This window comes from Gopherus flavomarginatus, chromosome 3 (assembly GCF_025201925.1).
Source record: "Gopherus flavomarginatus isolate rGopFla2 chromosome 3, rGopFla2.mat.asm, whole genome shotgun sequence".
NCBI lineage: Eukaryota > Metazoa > Chordata > Testudines > Testudinidae > Gopherus > Gopherus flavomarginatus.
The window spans coordinates 96082374-96109882 of record NC_066619.1 but is presented as its reverse complement, the minus strand read 5'-3'; the positions used below and the strand labels follow the sequence as shown (position 1 = coordinate 96109882).

At 46.1% G+C, this 27509-nt stretch overlaps 1 protein-coding gene across 1 annotated transcript in view; it reads right to left on the bottom strand.

The window, feature by feature from the left end:
- The window catches only part of PGM5 (phosphoglucomutase 5), a 129826-nt gene that overhangs the window by 33407 nt on the left and 68910 nt on the right, over positions 1-27509 (bottom strand). The window contains exons 8-9 of the mRNA XM_050944285.1: positions 6620-6755; positions 5098-5281 (exon numbers count right to left, since the gene is read on the bottom strand). Of these exons, the coding sequence (XP_050800242.1) occupies positions 5098-5281; positions 6620-6755 (320 nt within the window). The remainder of the gene's footprint in view (positions 1-5097; positions 5282-6619; positions 6756-27509) is intronic.

Genomic DNA, 27509 nt, shown 5'->3' with positions numbered 1-27509 from the left:
CAGACACACATCTCCCTGTATTTACTTCCTATGCTATTTCCCAGCTATTTTCTTCCTCATTTTGCATTTCCTGATGACAGATGCTTGAGCACACAGACTCTCACAAAATGGGGAATAACAGCTGATACATCTTTAGAAGGCTAGAATTCCTGCAGCACAGCTGAGAATACTCGGAACAGGGGCACTATAAAGACACAGCCAGGGTCTACTCCTTAAAACAACAGGGTTACATGCCAGGGAGAAATCATTTAATAAGGTAACAGCTTTTAGATACTGACTTGCAACATCAGACTAGAGATGACCCCCCAAACTGTACAATTACCATACAATATCTAAACACTTGAGAGTTTATGTGGTTTGCATCTAGGCTTTGGGCTCATTATTTATAGAGTGTCCAATTGTGAAATGTCGATTCCAACCCTGTCCCTGAAAAGTTCCAGGTGGTTCTAGAACCAACAAGGCTTTCACTCAGCAAGCTCACAGAAAAGAATAAAAGAGCCATTCAGTTTTGATACATCCCTTTTATTTTCTAGAACCTCGCTCCTATTGCATCTGGCATGCCATGAATGAAAATATTTTAATAACAAATAAGTGAAACATGAACAAGCATGAATTTGAAAATGTTGAAGACTTCAATGCCTCTCAAATTCTAAAGGAGACTGAAGTTTTGTTTTTTGATGGATCTGAACTTTAATTAGGAGAAATATTAGTCGGGGGGAGCAAACTGATGAAATAACATACAATATAAGTACTGTGTGGCATAATATTATTCTCCTACCTTACATAAGTGCACTGGCAGATATGTTGTTCTAAATCCAATTGTCTATTATTATTATTGATTATATATTATTTACCTGATCCTGTACAAGACAATATGAAAACGTTCCCATAGAATGTAGAATTTATAGTCTAAAAGAAGAAAAGGGCAAAAAGGATAAACTGGGAGACCCATAAGATGAAATAACTTTCAGTTATAATACAAAAGGATTTATTATTGTCATCAATGAGAACAGTATCATCTTGTGAGAAATCAGATGGGTTGATAATTTCCCAGAGGAAGACTGGATGTAATTTTCACACTGAACGTCTGTGGACATTTATTTTAGGTATCCTAAATATGCCAGCGGATGTATATGAGCTGCATGGAAACTCTTTTACAAGAACAAGTTTCATGGCTAAAAAGCTAATAAAATATGAAAAAAATAAACTTTGTAGACAGGATAACATAGAATCATAGAATATCAGGTTTGGAAGGGACTTCAGGTCATCTAGTCCAGCCCCCTGCTCAAAGCAGGACCAATCCCCAACTAAATCATCCCAGCCAGGGCTTTGTCAAGCCTGACCTTAAAAACCTCTAAGGAAGGAGACTCCACCACCTCCCTAGGTAACCCATTCCAGTGCTTCACCACCCTCCTAGTGAAAAAGTTTTTCCTAATATTCAGCCTAAACCTCCCCCACTGCAACTTGAGACTATTACACCTTGTTCTGTCATCTGCTACCACTGAAAACAGTCTAGATCCATCCTCTTTGAAATCCCCTTTCAGGTAGTTGAAAGTAGCTATCAAAGCTATCAAATGTTAATTTCAATGATCTAGCAGATGGGAAACCTTCCTAATGAAAGAGATATTTAAAAGCAGTGGGATTGACTTTCTAGCAGTGTAAGGATAAGGACTAGTCAGCCTGTAATGCTCACAGAAGTAATGAAGGTGCAAGGGCAGCTTTGTGCTACACTGTGCTACAAGAGCTGGTTTTAGAAGACATAATCAGAAAATAATCCTGCCTCTGTCACATCAGCTCCAAAAGCCAGTGGGGCCAACTGTTTGCTGGCCTACAGTGTAACCAACTGAATCGTCAACGTGACTTCCTGCAGTGCCTCTGAGTCCCTTGAAGGTATCCCATCCAATACAACGCATTTACCAGCAGAGAATTTGATCCACTGGTTTTGGAGCTGATGTGATAGAGTAGGCCTTGCTGTGTAAATGGAATTACAACTGACTTGACAGAGATGGTTACTCTTGTATTACATTCCAGTCAAATTAACCATTAATTTGTTAGTGTTTGTAAAGCACTATGAAGGTTAAAACTGCAACATATGTGCTGTTATTTGCTGTATTTCTTGTCGTTCTTACAATTAAAGGATAACATAAGCAAGATTCAGGCGTGCAAACCTATGGATATGTTTCAGTTCAACACTTTGAAGCACTATTTACAGGTACAATACGTATGGAGGCAAAGCATGTGGCCCAGTAACAATAAAGTACATACATAGCCACACACACGTCAGACCCATATAAAATGGCTGTGGTTTTACTTCCAAGTATTATACACTAATGTGGTTTTATTTTCTCTTCAACTGACACTTAAATGTCCCAAATGCACAGCAGACTTCACTGAATATTCTGACAGGAAAAGTCTTATCTCAAAGGCAGCACTGAAATCTCATTCTGACAAAGAAGAATTTTGGCCTTATCTGTGGGCATGCAAAATAACTTTTTCCAACTTTTCCAGTGTCTGCTTCCTGACTACACACTCAAAAACAAAAAACTCAAACTACATGGATAACCTTTTCCATTCTGAAACAAAGACAGGGGTAGGAAAACATCCAGAGTAGGTTCACAGATCTCTAATTAAAAGGATGAGGAGTTTTCATCAACTGGTTAAGGTACATTGGACCCTCTCATCAACGTGGATAATTTGGATTTTGTCAAACGGTGCCTCTGTATTTCCCAGCAACAATTTAATACCAGAGCACAACTGGTAATGAGGTCTTATTCTAAGACTTCACTATCTGGGCCAGGTTGTGCAGCACCCAGCACAATGGAGCCCCAATAAGGATGGTGCCTTTAATAACTACCAGAATAGAAATGTTTACTGCTACCAACTAATTCTACAAAACTTACTACAGTTAATTTACCAGTACATTCTATTGAATTATTATAAGATACAATTCTCAAAATAAGAAATTAATTTTTGTGATGCATTATCCATGCTTTAATTGTGTTTGTTCACTGACTAGCCATTTTGCAAAACTTTGTAATCAGCTATGGGTTAGCTAGTTGTCTATGTGAATTAGTGAGATTCTATTGTATAATTTTTTTCTCCTTTTACATCTTTAGAACAACACTTTGAACAAGCCTCTGAAAATAGAACTGCAAAATTTGCAAGCAAACTCATTAACATAGATCAAAACAAAGCATTTGTGTGCACATGAAGAACAGAATGGCATGTATGCAATTATTTCATTTGCATATGGTAGCATGGTATTATTTACTTATTACAGAGGTGCCTAGAGGAGCTCACAGAGATTGAGCTCCACTGTGGTAGGTACATACACACGCTAAGAGACCGTCTCTGTCCAGACGAACTTACATTCTAAATAAATTAATGGTTCTTCCTCTGGAAAATTTTGGACACATTTTCAGAGTCTGACCTGTTTCTTTTCTTGTTTTACAGCAGGGCCTTTTTTAAAAGAAATTGATTAGCAATTTTATTTTTATTTCAATGGTAGTACAGAACTTTTTGAAAAATAATACAGGGAGGAAAAAAGACACTGAAAATTGCAAGTAAGTTCTTAAAATGGCAAAGTTGACCAGTTTATCATTTCTGTGATTTTCCAATGGGCTTGGATATGACAACAACAGGCATGTGTCATGTTTCACCAGCAATACACAAAAAGAGAGTGGTTCAATGGCAGGTGGATTACTTGTATCATCTGGATTCAGTAATGAATGGAAACTATAAAGAATCTGAACAGAATGTCATGACAATGGTTTCAACAGACTGTAGAGTAGGATTTGCAAGGGCCTGGTCAGGTCAAGATGATTCACAAACCACAATAATTACGACAATCTAGACTTGGGTTTAGCATGTACCTGGACTATATTTGCAATACCTCTTAAGGACATTTTCTGCAAGGTTCGATGCAAAGTCCTTGGAGGTCGATTATTTTCCACAGAAGGGTTGTGGGGTCTGACTATACCTATTAAAAAAAACCCTAACATGCTGTATCTGGAGATTGAAAGCACAAGGCTGGCACGAGTTGCAAAAGTTTATGTATTTTTTAAAAGATCTGATGAAAATGTTCCTTCATTTTAGTTCATCAAAATCCATGAAACCAGCGCCAAACACTTTGAAAAAAAAATCCCCTGAAAGATCTAGCAGTAAATGAAGAGTTTAGCACCAATCACATGTGACTGTGAGAAAGGTCCAGAACCGAGAAACCAGTCAGCAGGGAAGAACGTTGGTTATAGGGTCAGTACCAGTGGCTAGATTGTTTCACAAGCAAGTCAAGTCAAGAAGAGTTGCTGAAGAGGATACATGCACTAGAAGATTATCAGCATTTTGTATGACATATACAAATATATGCTATGGTGTGGGATGATCTGATAATATATATTAAGAGACAGTATATTTTTAGGCATAAAAAATGGTTAATATTTGAAGAACAAAGAGAAAATGACAAGGAAGAGGAAAACCCAGAATAAGAGCTCTTGCCAAAAATTAATCTCAATGTGGATTTATTTTAATCTAGGAAAGAGAAAATCATGTAAAAAAAGAATATATTTAAATATGAGTCACACTTTATATTCACAGTGTCTCTTTATACACATTTCCACCAGGAAATAAAAATATTACTAGTATTGACCATGTCATGAATTTTGTAGCGCAAAAGATTTAGTTTGGACTGTAGTTTAAGGCAGCAGATGTTTTCAGTTTGAATTGGAATAAGTGAAAACAGCAAAAGGACGGATTTTCATTTCTTCTTGATACCATGCTTTGTTCTTAGTGTTCTTAGGCAACTTGCTATTACCTGAGCTCTACTGTGTACATCCTACGTGACCTCACTGATTTCAGTGGTGTGCACTGAGAGTAAGTTAACTGTTTTCTCCCCTATCAGGTATTCTTAAATGGGGAAAAGTACTGCTATGTTACACTAACCACAGGAAATCATGATTCTACAAATAAAAGATTTTTTTTTCTGCCCTTGAGTTAATAACTATAAAAGTAGAGTGTATTGTTGTAAAACATTATGGTTCACCTCTCCCCCATACACACCTCCCCATTATCTTGGAAAAGATTATTTTTGTGCTTTCATACCTGTCTTTTGGTCACAGTGCCATCTACAGGATCCACATATTCAAAGCTGTCTGTTTTTTCCACACGATAGACATTGTCCCCAACAGCAAACTGCTGATTACTGAATGATTTGTCAATGATCAAAGCCTCCAGGTCTCTCATTATGAAATACGCTGTTCTGGGTTCCAATGCTTCATAATCAAATCTTTAATGTGATAAAAAGAAAAGTAGTATGAAGAAATATGTAAGCTCCACCCAGCAGAAAGATTCTGGTTTCACAGAGCATGAGATGCTCACAATTAGTAATTTACAGCAGACATGGAAAATCAGGCATGCAACTGAAGCGCCTAGTGCAAATGAAAACAGCTCTTCCATTTACTTACACACTTTTGTGCTCCTAAGTCCTCCATTCCATGAAATGTGCAAATCTGTCAATTAAGTTTAAGAGAAAACTGTGTGCCCTACGTGGTTAATGCACTTACATGCTTAAAAAGACAGGTCCACCCTCAACCCCTCTCCCCCTTGACACATCTGTGCTCTCTTGTTGGGCCACTAACACAAAGTCTGCAGACCATGTAGAGTCAAAAAGTCATCTCCTGCTGGGAGTCTGGCGTTAGCGGCAAAGAAATTAACAATAAGAGAACAAGGTTATCAGCTCTGGCCTTCTCCTCAGTCTTGGCTGCCCTTAGAGTTTCTATCTCAGGGCTATTCAGACCACACGCTGAATATTTTCCCTTCAGAAAGCCACTCCGACCTCCTTTATTTTCGGCTGGAATAACCAACCACCTGCCTCAGAGCATTAGCAGAACCCACTTAAAAAATACATGATATACTTTTACATTTGAGATATTATTAGCAACAACAGCAACAACTTGCTTTCAAACAACACCATTTACACAGAGAGATCCGTTACACGCCGTATAAATACCGCACCATTGATATGTAGCCAACTCTGGGCTGCAGGGCAGCGACCAACTAGCACACTGCATGGTCAATAGTCAAAGGGTAGAGAAAGAACTTTGCTAAGGAACAAAACGTTTTATGGATTCCTTAATCTCCGTTGGGTAAAAATTCACCCTGGACAGAGGGCCAGCACAAGACCTACGCACCATGAGTCCCACTTAAGCCCTATTTTGAGATTTTATGTAGGAGTTTAAAAGCGCATAGACCTTAGGCAGGACCATGAATTTCACCTCTTATAGAGAGAGTAGGCAGGACATTGGTCCTGTCAAAAAGACCCACATACAACAGAGTGCCTGGCACTCAATTTATCTCTTTGAAAGATGAAGAGCTGAGTAAACCTCGCTGGTTTTTTAAACTTATGCTTCAAGCCAGTCTTGTTCAAGTTAAAGCTGAGACTTAGATCACTAACATCCCTAGGAACGCTGTTCAGTCTATGGCAGATTTTCATTCTGTGCACACACCTGAAGTGCTGCTGAATACATTTCACTATTAATAGCAACAAAGCTAATCAAGCCAAACTTGCCCCGGAATTGTCCTAGGAACATGCTAACCTACTGTGTTTCGTAATAATTATCTGCACCTGCAATAGTAGTGGCGGCCAAATTTTGTCCAGTGATCTCTGACAATCTCTTCCACACTCTGCTTTCGAGCTGCTATGATTGAAAGCCAAACTAGCACAGCCCAGAGCCCATCCTTCTCTCGGATGTGGTCAGACCCTAAAAAGAAATAAGCAATGCACATTTATTAGCAGATACACCAATGAAAATGCCAACAATAGTTCCAGATGAGAAGCATAGAGCAGTTCATGTCAGTTTGTTTTTTTAGATACAGTAAAACAATAAACACAGACATTTTCCAGACTGACAGTCAAAATAATTGTTTAAAAGATAGTAAGGAAGAGAGACAGATGGACAGACATGTCAGAATCCACATTACTAAAATTCAACAAAAGATGGGAAATTACTTGGCTCCCAAGGGTGTAAAAGCTATTACATTCTTAATCATTGTGATTCCGGCTAATCATTGTGCAGAATGATATACATCAGGGTTGGCAACCTTTCAGAAGTGGTGTGCGGAGTCTTCATTTATTCTCTCTAATTTAAGGTTTCGCGTGCCAGTAATACATTTTAACATTTTTAGAAGGTCTCTCTCTCTCTCTAAGTCTACATTATATAACTGAACTATTGTTGTTTGTAAAGTAAACAAGGTTTTTAAAATGTTTAAGAAGCTTCATTTAAAATTAAATTAAAATGCAGATCTTATCAGTTTAGTGCAGTGGTTCTTAACACGGGGTGCAAGATACTCTTTCTGGGAGTGTGAGACATGCAAGATTTTTTTAGAAGGTAAATCATCAAAAATACAAATTAAGCACAGGCACATAAGTACAACTACTTAGTTTCATCAAACCTATGTATTTATTAACATTATACATGTTTTAATGATTACTGTAATATACAAAGTTTTAAAGTTTTTAATCTAATTGTAGTGTAATTTTTGATAAGGGCTGCAGAGTGCTGGGACCAGGCCCTGGGCTGGCTGCAGGTACCCCAGGCCGGCAGGAGGACTGAGCAGGGCTGGAGGCCTGGACCGCAGCTGGCAGGGGGCTGGGCGGCTGGAACCCCAGACCAGCAGTTAGGTGAGCGAGGCCAGTGGCTGGTATCCCAGCCCAGCAGCAGGCTGAGCAGAACCGATGGCTGGGACCCCAGCTGGAACTCCAGACCACGGCCGGTCCGGGGTTCCGGCTGCCGGCTCCTGCCAGCCGGGGTTCCGGCTGCTGGCCCCTCTCAGCCGCTGCCAGGAAGTGGTTCCGTTCACTCAGGCCGGCAGCAGGCTGAGTGGGGTCAGCGGCCGAGACCTTGGCTGGCAAGGGGCCGGCAGCCGGAACTCCAGACCGGCAGTGAGCTAAGCGGGGCCGGCAGATAGAACAAGCTCCAGACCGGCGTTGGGCTGAGCGGCTCAGCCCGCTGCTGGTCTGGGGTTCTGTCTGCCGGTTCCTGACAGCTGGAATCCTGGCTGCCGGCCCTGCTCAGCCTGCTGCCGGCCGGGGGCTCTGTTCACACAGGCCGACAGTGGGCTGAGCAGGGCTGGTGCCAGGACCCTGGCTGGCAGCAGCATGCCAGTAAAAATAGGTATGCGTACTGCAGGCTGCCAACCCCGATATACATAACTGGGACTGTTTCCCAGAACTGGGCCAGATCAGATGAGCCAACTCCTAGTGATTAAGCAGAGTACTCCAAATTACAGAGTTCAGCTGCAACTGCATCCCCTTGTCTGCCCAGATGTTTATAATTGCCCTAACATCTGCCTTGGGCCAACCTGCAACATGCTTCTTCTGAGATACATACCCAAAGCAGATACGATATGCAGAAATTGCAAGAGAGTAGATACTGGTGAGAATGAGAATGCAATGAGGTCTAAGAGGCATGCTGCTCAGTTTATGCAGATGAGGGCTTCCAGAAAACTTGACTTTATGTTAATAGACTGCAGAGACTTGAACAGAAAGACAAAGCCAAGCAGTGCCCAGGAAAGGTGGTGCTAGGACTAACCAGGGCCGCCCAGAGGATTCAGGAGGCCTGGGGCAAAGCAATTTCAGAGGCCCCTTCCATAAAAAAAAGTTGCAACACTATATTGTCATGGGGGCCCCTGCGGGGCCTGGGGAAAATTACCCCACTTGCCCCCCCCAGGCGGCCCTGGGAAAAATAAACATTTAAAAACCTTCCGCATCTCGGCACAAACCCAGTTTTGAGAAAACTTCTTTTCAAGTCACCTTTACAAGGTATCTCTGGTTCTCAGCATCAGCTAGTGCTAAAAGGCACTAAAGCTCATTAAAAGGGTTGGACAAATATTTTCCTTCAAAACTTTTTTTGGATTGAAAACTAGGGGTTTTTAAAAAGCAGAAAAAATCACGAACAATGTCTGCTTTCCTTCAAAATTTGTTGTGTTTTTTTTTTAATTGAAAAGCTGAAATTAGTCTGCCAAAACCTGAACATGGTTTGGGGTTTCAGAAGTGTGTGGCCAAATATTTGGTGCTTGCTGTGTTTGATTGTTTAAAGAAACAATAAAAAAATTATGCTTAAAAAAAATCCAAAACTTCTGAACCACCTCAGCTTGTGACCAAACGCCTGAGCCCATCCAGTCAGCGATTTTTCCAGGTTTCTGATACTCTGCTGGCTTCCTTGATTCATATCTGTGTCCATAACTTTAAGTTCATTTAGGTTAGAACATAAGAACGGCCATACTGGGTCAGACCAAAGGTCCATCCAGGCCAGTATCCTGTCTACCGACAGTGGCCAATGCCAGATGCCCCAGAGGGAGTGAAGCTAACAGGTAATGATCAAATGATCTCTCTCCTGCTATCCATCTCCACCCTCTGGAAAACAGAGGCTAGGGACACCATTCCTTACCCATCCTGGCTAATAGCCATTAATGGACTTAACTTCCATGAATTTATCTAGTATCAGGCCTGGTCTACACTATGCGTTTATACCGAATTTAGCAGCATTAAACCAATTTAACCCTGCACCCGTCCACACAACGAAGCCCTTTATCTCGATATAAAGGGCTCTTTAAAATGATTTCTGTACTTCTCCCCAACGAGGGGAGTAGCGCTGAAATCGGTATTGCCATGTTGGATTAGGGTTAGTGTGGCCGCAATTCGATAGTACTGGCCTCTGGGCGGTATCCCAAAGTGCACCATTGTGACCGCTCTAGAAAGCCAACTGAACTTGGATGCACTGGCCAGGTAGACAGGAAAAGCCCCGCGAACTTTAGAATTTCATTTCTTGTTTGGCCAGCGTGGAGAGCTCACCAGCACAGGTGGCCACGCAGAGCTCATAAGGAAAGGTAACAATGCAGTCTCCTGAGAATCAAAAAAGAGCTCCAGCATGGACTGCATGGGAGGTACTAGATCTGATCGCTGTATGGGGAGAGGATTCTGTGCTAACAGAACTCCGTTCCAAAAGACAAAATGAAAAAATATTTGAAAAAATTTCCAAGGCCATGATGCAGAGAGGCCACACCAGGGACTCAGTACAGTGCCGTGTGAAAGTTAAGGAGCTCAGACAAGCCTACCAGAAAACCAAAGAAGCAAATGGAAGGTCCGCGGTAGGGCTCAAAACATGCCGCTTCTACGCTGAGCTGCATGCAGTTCTAGGGGGGTCTGACACCACTATCCCACCCTGTCCGTGGATTCCGAGGTGGAGGTGGTAATCTCAGCCATGCCTGAGGATTCTGCGGACGGCGAAGATGAGGAGGAGGAAGAGGAGGATGAGCTTGCAGAGAGCACACAGCACTCCGTTCTCCCCAAAAGCCAGGAGCTTTTTCTCACCCTGACGGAATTACCCTCCCAGCCCTCCCAGGCCACTATCCCACACAATGAAGCCATGGAAGGGACCTCTGGTGAGTGTACCTTTGTAAATATAAAACATAGTTTAAAAGCAAGCGTTTTTTAATGATTAATTTGCCCTGAGGACTTGGGATGCATTCATGGCCAGTAAAGTTACTGGAAAAGTCTGTTAACATGTCTGGGGATGGAGCGGAAATCCTCCAGGGACATCTCATGAAGCTCTCCTGGAGGTACTCCAAAAGCCTTTGCAGAAGGTTTCTGGGCAGGGCAGCCTTATTCCATCCTCCATGGTAGGACACTTGACCACGCTATGCATGTAGCAAGTAATCTAGTATCATTGCATGACAAAGTTTAGTTGTGCATGGTCCCGGTGTTTGCTGGCATTCAAGCAACATCCATTCTTTATCTCGCTGTGTTATCCTCAGGAGAGAATGATATCGTTCATGATAACCTGGTTGAAATTCAGGAACTTAATTAAGGGGACAGAGATGGTTGGGCTGTTTGCCTGTTGCTTAAAAGAAATCATTCCCTGCATTTAGCCAAGCAGGGGGAGGGGGAGGGGTGACTGGCGCTGAGCTTTTTTGCATTTGGTTAGCTGGGATCTTCCCTGCTACCAGCCACGCGGTGGGGAGGGGAGGGTGGCTAGCAGCGATCTTCCATGATACCAGCCACGCAGTGGGGGAAGGGGTAAAGCAATCATCCCAGAGAATTGGATGGGGGCGGTTCTGGTGCTGCACGTTAACAGGAAAGAAGCAGCACTCAATGGGCTTTGCTTGCTATTTGGGAAAGGAGGGCACTGGATATATGAAGGCTGCAGAAGACAATGGCTTACCATGGCCGCATGCAAGCCGATTTATGATGCCCGGACCTGTGTCTGTGATCTCTAACACCAAAGCCGCAGGCACTCAATATTAAGATGCAAAATGCGACCTTGTAATGAGATCACATGTGCTATGTAAGGTGAATAGTGTTGTTCACTGTGAAAGAGTATAACCATTGTTCTGTAAAATGTATCTTTTTAAATACTTCTCTCCCTTTTTTCCCTCCCTCCTGCAGCTGCAAATTTTTCAAGTCTCCCTCCTCCATCCCGAAGGCTATCTCAGATAAGGTGGCGGAAAAAAAAGATGCAAGACGAAATGTTCTCGGAAATCATAGAAGTGACCCGCAATGAAAGAGCTCATCTGAATGAGTGGAAGGACGTGGTATCAAAGTACAGGAAAGATGCCGTGAGGACAGGAGGGACCAACATGAGGATAGGAGGGATGAACGTGAGGAGAGGAGAGACGCTCGAGGTGAGAGGTGGCGGCAGGAAGATTTGAGGTGTTGGGATGCAACTCTGGGGCTGCTGCGTGATCAAATGGACATGCTCCGGCATCTGGTGGAGCTTCAGGAATGGCAGCAGGATCACAGAGTGCCACTGCAGCCCCTGTATAACCGCCCTCCCCCCCACCATGTTCCTTAGCCTCCTCACCCACCAGACGACTAAGAACGCGTGGGCGGAGGCTCCGTGCACCTGCCCATTCCACCCCAGTGGACAGCCCAACCAAAAGGCTGTCGTTATTTTGAAATTTTTTTAGTGGCCTTTTCCTTCCCTCCCATCCTCCTCCCAAACCCCACCCAAGCTACCTTGTCAGTTCTCGCTCTCTTTTTATAATTAATTAATAAAGAATACATGATTTTTAAACGAGAGTGATTTTATTTCCTTAGGAAGCAAGCGGTAATCGAAGGGGGAGGGTGGGTGGCTTACAGGGAATGAGTCAATCAAGGGAGAGGGGGGTTTCATCAAGGAGAAACAAACACAACAGTCACACCGTATCCTGGCCTGTGATTAAACTGGTTTTCAAAGCTTCTCTGATGCACACCGCTTCCTGGTGTGCTCTTCTAATCGCCCTGGTGTCTGGTTGTGCGTACTCAGCGGCCAGGTGATTTGCCTCAGCCTCCCACCCCGCCATAAAGATCTCCCTCTTACTCTCACAGAGATTGTGGAGCACACAGCGAGCAGCAATAACAATGGGGACACTGGTTTGGCTGAGGTCTGAGCGAGTCAGTAATGTGCACCAGCGTGCCTTTAAACGTCCAAATGCACATTCTACCACCATTCTGCACTTGCTCAGCCTGTAGTTGAACAACTCCTGACTACTGTCCAGGCTGCCTGTGTATAGCTTCATGAGCCATGGCATCAAAGAGTAGGCTGGGTTCCCCAGGATAATTACAGGCATTTCAACATCCTCAACTGTTAATTTCTGGTCTGTGAAGTAATTCCCTTGCTGCAGCCATTTAATTAGAGTAGTGTTCCTGAAGACGCGAGCATCATGAACCCTTCCTGGCCATTCCACGTGAATGTTGGTGAAACGTCCCTTGTGATCCACCAGTGCTTGCAGCACCATGGAAAAGTACCTCTTTCGGTTTATGTACTGGGTGCCCTCGTGCTTCAGTGCCAAGATAGGGATATGGGTTCCATCTATCGCCCCACCACAGTTAGGGAATCCCATTGCAGCAAAGTCATCCACTATGACCTACACATTTCCCAAAGTCACAACCTTTCGTAGCAGCAGCTTAATGATTGATTTGGCTACTTGCATCACAGCAGCCCCCACAGTAGATTTTCAGACTCCAAATTGATTCACGACTGACCGGTAGCTGTCTGGCATTGCAAGCTTCCAGAGGGCTATCGCCACTCGCTTCTCAACTGTGAGGGCTGCTCTCATCTTGGTATTCTGGCATTTCAGGGCAGGGGAAAGCAAGTCACAAAATTCCATGAAAGTGCCCTTACGCATGCGAAAGTTTCACAGCCACCGGGAATTGTCCCACACCTGCAACACTATGTGGTCCCACCAGTCTGTGCATGTTTCCCGGGCCCAAAATCGGCATTCAATGGCTAGAACCTGCCCCATTACCAGCAGGATCTCCAAAGCGCAGGGGCCCACGGTTAGGGAGAATTCTGTGTCCATGTCCTCATCACTCTCGTCGCCGCACTGCCGTAGCTGCCTCCTCCTCGACTTGTTTTGCAGGTCCTGGTTCAGCACAGACTGCACGAGAATGCGCGAGGTGTTTACAACATCCATGATTGTTGTCTAGAGCTGAGCAGGGTCCATGCTTGCCGTGCTATGGCGTCTGCACAGTTCACTCAGGGAAAAAGGTGCAAAATGGTTGTCTGCTACTTGCACGAAGGGAGGGGAGAGGCTGTAACCAGAACCACCCGCAACAATGTTTTTTGCCCCATCAGGCACTGGGATCTCAACCCAGAATTCCAATGGGCGGGGGAGACTGCAGGAACTATGGAATAGCTACCCACAGTGCAATGCTCCGGAAATCGACACTAGCCTTGGTACATGGACGTGCACCATCAAATTAATGTGCTTAGTGTCGCTGCGTTCATTCGACTTTATACAATCTGTTTTAAAAAAACGGTTTCTGTAAAATTGGAATAATCTCGTAGTGTAGACATACCCTCAGAGGTGCAGCCGTGCTGGTCTGGATCTGTAGAAAGCAACAAAGAGTCCTGTGGCATCTTAGAGACTAACAGACATATTGGAGCATAAGCTTTCGTGGATGAATACCCACTTAGTCACTCACTTACTGTGGGTTTTTCTTTAGTACAGCTTATGTACATACTCCACGAACTGAGCGTTTGAGCTTGTTCCAGAATCTGGGATGAGCCTATGTTGTGAAAACTGAAATGCTCAAAATAGCACATGCATGTGAACAGACATGGGGTACTAAAATTAAATTAACCCAGGGGGCCTCAAACTGGTGGTCGGGACCCCTTAGGGGTCATGAGGTTATTGCTGGGGGTCGTGAGCTGTCAGCCTCCACCTCGAATCCTGCTTTTCCTCCAGCATTTATAAATATATAAAGAAGTGTTTTTAATTTATAAGGGGAGGGGGTGTCACACTCAGAGGTTTGCTATGTGAAAGGGGTCACCAGTACAAAAGTTTGAGAATCACTGAATTAACCCCTCTGGAGCCTCGGGGAATGCAGGGGAGGGGGGTCTCCCTTGGTAGGGTTGGGAAGGAGGTAGGTAGTGTAGGATATTGCTCTTCTCATGTGATCCCTCCCCCATGGCTCTCTTGGCTCTATCACTGTTAATCTAAAGTGGATAATTTTAAATGAAACTACCCTCCCCTGATATGAATCTCCCTATGGCACTGAAATTAAATGTAGACTATAATTTGGCATTTGAGAAGTGAAACGGATGGTAGCCCTAAGGGAAAAGATAACAGATTGGCTCTTTGTGTTAAATAGCTGTCTGCAAGCCTCAAACTGCTGAATGAGATTTAGGGCAGGGAAGGTTGTGCCTCCTCGAACAGCCTGGCCCTGCTCCCTATCTGACCCCCACCCACTTCCTGCCCCCTGACTGCCCCCCTCAGAATCCCTGACCCATCCTGCTTCTTGTCCCCTGACCGCCCTCCCGAGACCCCCCCGATCACCCCCCTGGGACCCCACACCCCCTCCTCCCCGCTCGCTGTCCCCTGACCGTCCTGACCCCATCCACATACACCCCTCCCGCTGAGTCCTGACAGACCCCCGGAACACCCACAATCCAACCCCCCATCCCGACCAACCCCCCCCAGAACCTCTGCCCCAACTGTCCCCGGGACTCCCTGCCCCTTATCCAACTCCCTCCCTTACCATGCCGCTTACCCGCTCTCCCGGAGCCTCAGCGCGCTGCATCCAGGTGCAGCCCTGGACAGTGCTGCAGTGGTGCAGCTCCATGTGACCTGAGCTCCTGCTGCCAGGCCCGCGCATCGCCCCCTTACCACATGGCTCCGAGTGGGAGGAGCTCAGGCCCCGACCGAGCCACGCTGCTTTAGCTCTGGCCAGGGCTGTTCCTGGACATGGTGTACTGCGGCGCCGGGGATGGGGGAAGGCAGAGGTGGGGGGGGGGGGGCTCCAACATTCTCGTGGGGGCCCCTGCAGAGCCCGAGGCAAATTGCTCCACCTGCCCCCCCTCTGGGTGGCCCTGGGACTAACTGCAGCATAGCAACTGTTATGTCACCACTTGCTGTCTACACTAGCACTGCATCAACTGAGACATTTAATGGCACAGAGGCTAGGCTTGCTCAGAGCAGGCACCGTCCACAAGAAGTTCTGCCTCCTTTATGAAATCACTGCATAGTCTACCTGCCTACCCTGGTTAGATGGCCATAAGGGCAGCTGATTGGACAATCTGCTTGAGGGACAGTCCATGTCACTGAAAAACATTCAGCAAAAGCCTCTAGCCCAAAAGCCAAACAGAGAGGATAAAATTCCCTGCGTGAAAAAAAACAAACAACATAAATCCTGCAATATCAAGATCAGTTTGCAATTTTGTTGCTTTCTGCTATATCCTGTAAAATCCTGTGCTTCCATTTAATAAGATTTCTGTCTTTTTTCTACATTATGAAGGTATATAGTTGTCACAATATAAATTGATGCACTGCTGCTGCTGCTAAGGCCATGTCTATACATACAGTGCTTCAGAGAGGCAGCTGTACCGATACATCTGCACTGCTGCACCGATACAGCTGCGCTGCAGGAGCGTGTCTGGTGAAGACGCTCTCCCATCAGAATAATAAAAGTACCTCTCTGAGTGGCAGAAGCTACGCTGGTGGGAGAAGTTCTCCTGTCAACATAGCACTGTGCACATGAAAACAATTACAAGAGGTGGCCACTTACACCTCTCCTGTCCCATTTAACTCAGTGAGGTGTGAATTTCAGATTCTAACTGTAGCCACTTAAATGTTAACAAAGTTAAACAGAAACATGGAAATTAAATACAGATAACTACATTCACGTAATGTCTAGGTTGCATAAATGAAATCATGAAAAAAGCCAATAAAAGCAAAAGTTCATGTTTCTAGAAGATACAAAAAACAAACACACACTCTTTTACAGATTATGGTCAAGCATGTGAAGCTCACTGACATAGGAGGCCAGAGAGTCAGATAACGGAACTGAGTTTAAAAGCTCAGGCAGGGAATGTGTTTGCACCATGTCCAGCACAATGGTAATAATACTTACTTTCTCCTCCCCTTTGACTGTGTTCTCCATGTAGTACGTGAACTTTTGGGGCTGGGAGTGTCTTTTACTAGAGCACTCCGCACAATGGGGGTCCAATCTTGGATGGGGCCTCGAGGTGCTGCTACTACAACACAATTGTATCCCTTGGTTAGAATCCCTCGGTGCTCCCATAATATTGTGTAGGTGTATGCGGGCCTGCCTCAGCGCAGGAGGGTTGGACTTGATGACTTCTCAAAGTCCCTTGCAGCCTTATCTTTCTGATTGTATAATACAAATATTGAATAAGAAGAATAAATATGGCAGAATAATTTTATGAGCACTTGTAGCCCTGTAATTTCACATTTCACATCAAATAAGTAGGGCCTTACCAAATTCATGGTCCATTTTGGTCAATTTCATGGCCATAAGATCTTAAAAATCATCAATTTCATGATTTCAGCTCTTTAAATCCGAAATTTCACAGTGTTGTAATTGTAGGGGTCCGAAGAAAAAAGGAACCGTGTGTGAGGGTGGGAGGAGGATTGTAGAATGGCAGCTGCAGGCCGGGAGCCCAGCTCTGAAGGCAGAGCTGCCGCCAGCAGCAGCGCAGAAGTAAGGATGACATGGTATGGTATTGCCACCCTTACTTCTGTGCTGCTGCCTTCAGAGCTGGCCCATCATTCAGCAGCCGCCACTGTCTGGTTGCCCAGCTCTGAAGGAAGCCACACATAAGTAAGGGTGGCATGTAGGGTGGCCAACTTTCTAATAGTATAAAACTGAACTCTTCTGCCCCACCCCTACCCCAACCCTTCTCTGAGGTCCTTCCCCTGCTCGTTCCATCCCTGCTCCCTCTGTCACTCGCTCTCCCTCGCCTTCACTCACTTTCACCAGACTTGGGCAGGGGATGCAGGCTCTGGGGTGGAGCCAAGGATGAGGGGCTTGGGGTGTGGGAAAGGGCTCCGGGCTGGGCTGGGGGTTGGGGTGTGGGAGAGTATGGGCTCTGGGCTGGGAATACAGGCTCCGGGTAGGGCCAGAAATGACCAGCTCAGGGTGTGGGAAAGGGCTCCGGGCTGGGACAGGGGGTTGGGATGTGGGAGGAGTGAGGACTCCAGCTGGGGGTGCAGGCTCGAGGGTGGGGCTGGAGATGAGGGGTTTGGGGTGCAGGAGGGGCTCCAGGCTTGGGCCAAGGGTTTTGGAGTGCAGGAAGAGGGTGCAGGCTCCAGTTGGGGGTGTGGGCTCTGGGGTGGGGCCGGGACGAGGGGTTTGAGGTGCAGGAGTGGGCTCAGGGCTGGAGCGGGGGTGTGCGGGGGCTCTGAGAGAGAGCTTCGTGCAGGAGGGGACTCCAGGCTGGGGCAGGGGTGCAGGAGGAGGCTCAGGACCGGGTGAGGGGGTTGGGGTGTGGGGGAGGGTGCTTGACGGCGCTTACCAAGGCTCCCAGGAAGCAGCCACAAGGTCCCTGCAGCCTCTAGGCACCTGAGCAACCGGGGAGGCTCCGCATACTGCCCTCATGGCCCCAGGCTATGCTCCTGCAGCTCCCATTGGTCGCGGTTCCCGGCCAATGGGAGCTGCGGAGCCGGCACTCGGGGCAGGGACAGTGCTCAGAGCCTCCCTGGCCACCCACGTGCCTAGGGGCTGCAAGGATCTGGCGGCTGCTTCCAGGAGCCACACAGAGCTAGGCAGTCAGCAAGGAGCCTGCCTTAGCCCCGAGACCCCACAGCTCCTCCAACCAGACTTTTAATGGCCTGGTTGGCAGTGATGACCGGAGCCACCAAGGTCTTTTTTGACCAGGCAGCTGACAGCTACCGCTCTCTGGCTGCCCAGCTCTGAAGGCAGCACTGAAGTAAGGGTGGCAATACCACGAATCCCCTAAAATAACCTTGTGACCATCCCAAAACTCCCCTTTGGGTCAGAACCATAGGCATCGACTGTGTGGGTGCTCTGGAGCTGGAGCATCATGGAGAAAGTATGATGGGTGCTGAGCACCACTGGCAGACTTGCCATCAGCTCGCCCCTGCCCCTCAGTGTTTGACATCTGCTGGCAGCTCTGCTGATCAGCACCTCCCCTTCCCTCTCTGCGCCTCCCACCTGCCACAATCAGCTGTTTCATAGCATGCAGGAGGCTTTGGGATGGAGAGGCAGGAGCGAGGGCACAGCATGCTGCGGGGAGGGGGCGGAATGGGGCAGGAAGAGGCGGAGGCGGAGCAGGGGTGGGAAGAGGCAGGGCAGGGGCAGGGCCTTGAAGGAAGGGGTGGAGTGGCAGCGAGGTCTGGGGCAGAGCCAGGGGACAGCTCTCCCTGGCACTTTGGAAAGTTGGCACCTGTGGTCGCGACTCCTGATCTGAAAAATTCTCCCCCATGAGATCAGATTTCACTGGGGAAGGCCAGATTTCAAAGTCCGTCATGCATTTTTCATGGCCATGAATTTGGTAGGGCCCTAGGAATAAGCTATTCACCAAAAGATCGGAAAGGAGCGTCACCTTCCACTCCATGTATGTTATTATGGGCTAGACAGGACTGGTGGGCCCTGGCACTGAAACATCAAGTATTAGGCTTTCAGATATTACAACTGGGGCGGGGGGCTGTACAAACACTTATACGATATTAGCAACAAACAGAGGCAGGGTATACAACTAAATGAACCAATGATCTGATCTGACGTGACAAATCACACATTCCTTAGTTACATAACCTTCTACACAGCTTGATTTGTTAGACACATATCATAAAATGTGTACTTATTCATTCAGCAAAATGCCTTGTACATTATCCTATCTGTATGAAAACTGAACTAGATACCAAAGATTAACTGCGTTTTGATTTACCGAATACTTCATGTGCGTTTTATTGAACCAAAATGGTCCAGTGAAACATGGGCAGAGGAATTTTTGGAATGGCCTCTGTATGTTCCAAGCCTTATGTTGGCACGGCCAGAGCTCATAAATTTCCATGAAGAGGGGTGAGCGTGTACATGTATCATTCTTCTGATCCACGCAGCAGCTTTGGCATGTTCTGTGACCTTTGCATGTCCTTCAGGAGGACAAACAGTATGGTGCCACTACAGAAAAAGGGAACGGAGGAAAGAAAAGAAGTGGCAAAAGTGTGGATGGAAAAACTGAAAGCAATGCAGATTCTCCAGAATCCAAGGTTACCAGTAAAAATGCAAGCCTGTTCTGAGTACAACAATAATTCTGTGCGTACAGCAGGAGTCATTTTCTTTTGTAATAAAAACAAACCCTACTAGATCATTGGCATCTCTCAAAGCCTGTTGGTCATTCTCTCTCATCTTTTAACACTGCTTTCCCTTCCTCAGCATTTCTGTCAGCCACAGGTTGGCTTATTATTCCCATGCATGTTTGTTTTATCCATTGCCCTTATTCCTTTTGGCAGCTTTAAAACCATTACTTCTGCTAGGTGAATGTGTACTTAACTTACTATACCCTCTGATTTTCTTAGCCTTCTGCCTCTTAATTATTCCTATTGATCTAGTTGAAAAACATGCAGTTGCCATTTCCCTCCTCAGTTTGACTAATGGTATCTTTACTTCTGTAACACCAATGTCCCTGGGTGGATTGTTGGCACCAATCAAAGCTGGGACTGCTAGATCTTAATACATGAGCCTGTACTGCCTGAGCTAATAGACCAACCCCTCTTATCCAGGGTAGTAGCACACTCCCCATCGCTAGGTGGCCCACCCACCACTGAGAGGACAGAGTGTCATACCTAGCACACATGGCTTACACTTCAGTTCACACATTCTACATCATGCTAATCAGTTGTCCAGTAGCCATATATCAACATATGGGTAAGGAGGAATATGAGATCTGTACTACTTTTATAACCTAATCAAATTAAAGATACACAACAACAGCATATATTTCAAGGACTGTAACACCAGTACTGCTGCTTCCATCTTGCTGAGTTCAATGTACTATGCCTCTAGGTTTAATTTTGTATAATTCTTTCCTTGAAAAACCCTGAAACACTAGTGAATTCTGGCCTGTGCTTCAATGAAGAGATTGGCTTAAAGGCAGGAAGGGCAGCTTAATAGCAGAGATAACACATTTTTGTCTGTCTATTCTCTTATACTTAACTAACCTTTGACATGCTTAATTAAAGCAATAACTACTACTCAATTTAAATAGTCCAAATACCACGCAGTTTTGTACTGAAGTATAATCCCACATACAGAATGAGCTTGCAAAGTGTGTCAATGGGTGCAAAAATTGTCCTGTTCTAATAGACCTGGTATTGTAAGCTGTCTGGGGCAGAGACTGTGTCTCTTACTATGCATTTGTACATTGCCTACCACAATAGGGCCTCAATACTGAGTAAGAGTACAAAGCATATTTTAATAAACAATAATAATATGCATGAAAATAAATATCTTCTTGTTTTGTCCCAAATTACGCTAGTCAATGCTATCAGGGGCATTATTTCTCCAAATGCAATTTTTAAAACCAAAATTAAACTGAAAAAAAATGTTTAGCCTTAATGGGAAATTATTTTGTTTGCACTTCCCTTGTATCTTACAAATTCTACCTCCTCTAGTGGTCTGCAGCGTGCTGACATTTTAAGGAAACTCAGATTTTTGGGGACACATTCTTATCTCTGTTACACCATTTAAGCTAATGAAATTACCGTGGTTTTACACTGAGATCTGCATACACACTAGGTCTTTTTTATAGCAATAGAACATCTACTCCACCTCTCTTAGCTTTTCTTTCTGTTAAGCTTGTGGCAGAAAGCCTCTGGTGTTGCTGACGTATGGAAGTTTAGAGCTGACGTATGAAAACGTGTGAAAATGAGATGCAGCATTTGCCAAGGTGGATATAAGCAAGATAAATCAAGTACATAGATTTCCTAATTCTGATTAATAGTTTGCTGATGAAATTTAGATAAGAACTGTTGCTGCTGACGCCTTTCTTTGAACTGTGTCTTGGGTATTACTCATAATACCAGCAAATTACTAACTTCATCTGACAAACTCCCCACACTACTACAAAAATGGAAGAAGTTTTTAATGCATTGGTTCAATTCCAAGATTAGCTGCCAGAAAACAAGTCTGGGAAACACAGCTCTATGGGATGTTTTCAAAATCTTTTGTCCTTTTATAGCAGAAAATTTGCTTTTATTTACTGGCCACTGCGAAATCTCTTTTTGTTATAACACCAGGGGATTGCATTATTTGGGAACTACAGCTGGTTTGTATTACCGGGACATAGAACCATTCTCTTTTAAGTGCTGTCAGGTTAGTATGACAATAAATGTGATAATTTAGATGCAGGCCTGTAAAATCCCTCTTGCTTTTACAGAGTAGCAAGGTCATTGTGTTGGCCAACTGGATGGTAAATTTCTTTAAATATGAAATTCTGAAAATTAAAGAACTGCCAAGTTTCCTATCTCTACAGTGAGATCATTAAGGAGAAAGTCTTAACACAGACTCAAATTCCCAGTGCAAGCAGAAATAGGTGAAGGGCAATGCAGCCTAGGACACTGCATAAAAGAGAAAAGGCTCACAGTAATAATACACATACTTATTAATAAAACACTTTGTATTTATAAAGCACTGTTCATTTGAAGATTTCAAAGTGTCCTACAAACAAGTTTTATCTATCTGAACTGACAGGAGACTTATTAAAATCAGTTGGCAGATGGAGAAACTGAAGCAGAGAGATGCAGATGTAACATTTCATAACTTGGTTGATGCAAAGCGCCATTTGGGTGCAATCTAGCAGTTCAAGTGGAAACCTTTCAAAGCTAGTATTTTACTGCACTCAGGTTGCCTGAGCTCCCAATGGCTTGAGCACCATGAGGTGGTGGCTCAGGACTGGAGTACATTTTTGGCAGTGCTCAGGGACTGCTGCACAGTTAGTAGCCAGGATGGAACTCAGGCAGCATCCATCCACAGACTGCTCAAGGCAGTTTGTGCACTCTTAACACAGATGACACCTGCAACTACATGTGAGAAACAGAGAGGATTTATCAAGGGTTTACAGGATTAGTACCGGGAAGAGAGAGAGTTGGGATTAGGGAAGGATATGGAAAGAGCTGGGGGCACACATACTGGTGTGAGGTAAAGGGGAGCCAGTAGGGGTTTGAGAAATCAGAGACAGACCTGGGGAAAGGCTGCAGTACAGCCTCTGACCACATTGAGGCTCTACATCAGAGGTGGGTAAACTACGGTCCGCAGCCCCTGAGCTCCTGGCCCAGGAGGCTTGCCTCCAGCACCTCCTCTGCTGTCTCCCCTCCCTCGCAGCTTCAGCTCACCCCACCGCCGGCGCAATGCTCTGGGCAGTGGGGCTGTGAGCTCTTGCCAGGCAGCACAGCTGCAGAGCCTCGGCCTGACCCAGTCTCTGTGCTGCACAGTGGCATGGCTGGCTCCAGCTGGGCGGCGCGGCTGTAGTGCTGCCAGTCACCGGTGCTCTCAGCAGTGCGGTAAGAGGGCAGGGAGCTGGAAGGGAGAGAGAGGAGTTGGATAGAGGACAGGGGAGTTCAGGGTGGTGGTCAGGGGGAGAAGGTGTGGATAGGGGTCGGGGCAGTCAGAAGGCGGGGAACAAGGGGTTGAATGGGGGCAGGGATCCCGGGGGGGCAGTCAGGAAGGAGAGGGGGGTTGGATGGGGCAGTGGGATGGCAGTCAGGAGCAAGGGTTCTGGGAGTGGTCAGGGAGAAAGGGTGGTCCCAGGGGGCAGTTGTCCCAGGGGGCAGTTAGGAATCAGAGGAGGGGTTGGATGAGGCAGCGGGGGGCAGTCAGGGGTGAGGGGTCCGGGGGCAGTCAGGGGACAGGGAGGAGTGGATGGGGCAGGAGTCTGGGGGGGGATGTTAGGGAACAGAGTGGGTTGGATGGGGCAGGAGTCCTGGGGCTGGGGGGCACCAGGGGGCAAGAAGCACAGCCTCCCCTAACCGGCCCTCCATACAATTTCAGAAACCCAAAGTGGCCCTCGGGCCAAAAAGTATGCCAGCCCCTGCTCTACATAATGAAGCAAGTCCAGGAAAGGAGGCCAAAGACAAGGAAGGAAGGAAGACAGAGGTTCAGAAGAGAAGACAAGCTTTGTGTCTTTGATGGTGTGTGACCATCAAAGGAGCTTCTTTTCCCTCAGTGAGACACAGTCGCACAGTGGGGCAGGATCATCCCTAGCACCCATGAGTCTGGGTAAAAGGGAACTTAGAGGGCCCAATCCAGAGACATGATGCCCTCTATATTCCAATCAGAGTCAGCATAGCCCAGGGGTGGGGCAAACTTTTTGGCCCTAGGGCCAGATCTGGGAATAAAAATAGTAAGGCAGGCCATGAATGCTCACAAAATTGGGATTGGGGTGCGGGAGGGGGTGAGGGCTCTGGTTGGGGATAAGGGCTCTGAGGTGGGGCCGGAAACAAGGAATAAGAGCTCTAAGGTGGGGCCAGAAATAAGGAGTTCAGGGTGTGAGAGGGGGCTTTGGACTGGGACAGGTGGGTGGGGTATGGGCTCCAGCTGGGGATGCAGGCTCTAGGGTGGGGCTGGGTATGAGGAGTTTGGGGTGTAGGAGGCTGCTTTGGCCTGGGACTGAGGGGTTCAGAGGGTGGGAGGGGGGATCAGGGCTGGGGCAAGGGGTTGAGGTGTGGGAAGGGGTGCAGTCTCCGGGGGGGTGTGGGCTCTGGGCTGGAGCTGGGAATGAGAGGTTTGGGGTGTAGGAGGGTGCTCTGGGCTGGGATTGAGAGGTTTGGAGGGCAGGAGAGGGATCGGAGCTGGAGCAGGGGGTTAGGAGCGCAGGGGGAGGCTCAGGGATTCAGGCTCTGGGTGGCGCTTACCTCAAGCAGCTCCCAGAAGCAGAGGCATGTCCTTTCTGAGGATCCTACGTGGAGGCATGGCCAGGCGTCTCTGCACACTGCCCCGGCCACAGGCACCGCTCCGCAGCTCCCATTGGAGCACTGGAAAGGGCCACTGGAGAGCATAGGAGTTTGAGTGGGGCCATGCCACGGCTTCCGGGAGCCGTGTGGAGCGGCCCCCAACCCTGCTCCCGGGATGGAGCACCGGAGGTGGGCAAGCCCCAGACCCTGCTCCCCAGCGGGAGCTCAGGGGCCAGATTAAAATAGCCAGTAGCCCAAATCTGGCCCACGGGACATAGTTTGCCCATCCCTGGCATAGCCCTTGGAATACATGCACTTGGGTCCTTTGAAAGGGCTGACATTCCACATTATGTTGCTTCTGTATCCCTCAGAACTTCCTAATGACCTGCAGGGTTACAGACCACCTGTGCTCAGGACACTCACTGGCCAGCACTATCCTTAGCAAAACCCAGTCTCCAAGGATAAGTTATGCATATTTACATGCTATGTAGTATGGAAATACTGTTGTTGGCTTTTATTTTTTTACAGCATAATCATGTATTTTTCCTGGCACTGTTCCTTTAAATTGGCAAGTGACCAAAATCCTTCCCCTTTCTGTGTGCAATTGAAAGTAACAGTTTCTGCTGGCTGCAGTACTTACCACTCATGAATGAGTCAGGAACCACACTGGCATGGTTCATTGCCATGTGGGAGGGAGGTTGAACATAAGAACAGCCATACTGGGTCAGATCAAAAGTCCCTCTAGCCCAGTATCCAGTCTTCCAACAGTGGCCAACATCAGGTGCCCCAGAGAAAACAGAACAGGTAATCATCAAGTGACTCATCCCCTGTCGCCCATTCCCAGCTTCTGGCAAACAGAGGCTATGGACACCTGTCCATCCTGACTAATAGCCTATGGTGTCAAGTATCAGGAGGCAGCTGTGATAGTTGGTATCCACAAAAAAACAAGGAGTCCGGTGGCATCTTAAAGACTAACAGATTTATTTGGGCATAAGCTTTCATGCGTAAAAACCCTTACTTCTTCAGATGCTATTATGCCCAAATAGCCTATGGATGGACCTATCCTCCATGAACTTATCTAGTTGTTTTTTGCTATACTCTTGGCCTTCACAACATCCTCTGGCAAGGAGTTCCACAGGTTGACTGTGTGTTGTGTGAAATAATACTTCCGTTTGTTTGTTTTAAACCTGCTGCCTACTAATTTAACTTGGTGACCCCTAGTTCTTGTGTTATGAGAAGGAATAAATAACACTTCCTTATTTACTTTCTCTATACCAGTCACGATTTTATAGATCTCTATCATTTCCTCCCTTAGTAATATCTTTTCCAAGCTGAAAAGTCCCAGTCTTATCAATCTTTCCTCATACGGAAGCTGTTTCATATCCCTAATCATTTTTGTTGCCCTCTTCTCAACCTTTTCCAATTCCAATATATCTTTTTTGAGATGGGCCGACCACATCTGCATGCAGTATTCAAGACGTGGGTGTACCATAGATTTATATAGAAGCAATATGATATTTTCTGTCTTATTATCTATCACTTACTTAATTATTCCCAACATTCAGTTCACCTTTTTGACTGCTGCTGCACATTGAGTGGATGTTTTCAGAGAACTATCTGCAATGACTCCAAGATCTCTTTCTTGAGTGGTAACAGCCATAGGCTCTGACTTCCCCTCTGCCTGGTGGGTGCTCAACCCCTCCCCACCCCTGGCCCCGTCCCTGCACTGCCCTCACTCTGCCCCCATTCCACCTACTTCCCACAAATTGCCGCCCCTGCCTCACCTCTTCTCCACCTCCTTCCCTGAGTGTGCAGTGTCCCTGCTCCTCCTCCTCTCTCCTGGCAAGACTTAAGTGCTGCCAAACAGCTGTTACGCAGCGATGAGGGGGAGGGGAGGAGCAGAGACGTGGTGTGCTCGGGGGGGGGAGGAGGTGGGGGAGGTAGGGAACTTGGCTGCTGGTGGGTGTGGAGCACTCGCTAATTTTTCCTGGAGCACCCACGGAGCACCCATGGAGTTGGCACCTGTGGTAACAGCTAATTTAGACCCCATCATTTTATATGTATAATTGGGATTATTTTTCCCAATGTGCATTACTTTGCATTTATCAACAATGAATTTCATCTGCCATTTTGTTGCCTAGTCACCCAGTTTTGAGAGATCCTTTTGTAGCTCTTTGCAATCTGCCTGGGACTTAACTATCTTGAGTAGTTTTGCATCATCTGCAAATTTTGTCACCTGTTTACCTCTTTTCCCAGATCATTTTATGAATATGTTGAATAGGACTGGTCCCAGTACCGACCCCTGGGGGAAACCACTATTTACCTCTCTCCATTCTGAAAACTGATCATTTATTCCTACCCTTTGTTTCCTATCTTTTAACCAGTTAATAATCCATGAGAGAACCTTCCCTCTTATCCCATGACAGTTTACTTTGCTTCAGAGCCTTTGGTCAGGGACCTTGTCAAAGGCTTTCTGAAAATCTAAGTACACTATATCCACTGGATCCCCCTTGTCCACATGCTTATTGACCCCCTCAAAGAATTCTAGAAGATTAGTGAGGCATGATTTCCCTTTACAAAAACCATACTCATTCTTCCTCAACAAATTATGTTGACCTATGTATCTGACAATTTTGTTCTTTACTATAGTTTCAACCAGTTTGCCTGGTACCGAATCAGACTTACCAGCCTATAATTGCAGCACTCACCTCTGAAGCCTTTTTAAAAAATTGGCGTAACATTAGCTATCCTCTAGTCATTTGGTACAGAAGCAGGTTTAAATGATGGTTAAAAACTATAGTTAGCTCTGCAATTTCACATTTGAGTTCCTTCCTCCCATCTGGTTTTGGTGACTTATTACTGTTTAGTTTATCAATTTGTTCCAAAACCTATCCTAACGGCTGAAGGGGGGGGGGGGTTATCACTATAATTTGTTCAAATATCTTTCAACTTAAGTAAGTGTATAAGTTATTGGAAGTCAGTAAGGGCTCAGACTTGTGTGGAACCACTATTATACTAACTCCACAGATCGACTTGTATGTGGTAGGGAAAACTCTACGCCTGTTGGTCACATAGGCTGGTATTTTCAAAGAGGACTAAGGCAGTTGGGTGCCCAAATCCACTGAAAGTCAATGGCAGTTGAGTGCCTGACTTTCTTAGGCTCCTTTGAAAATTCCAACCACAAGCAAGCCAACCTTCCACCACTTATGCATGGGGCTTTCCTATCAATTCAGGTGCTTCTGAGGTTGTTTTGCTGGATCATTGGCCAGGGGGGCACAAAGGTCCCCTGGGAAGGCTGCAGAAATGTGACTGACCTTGAA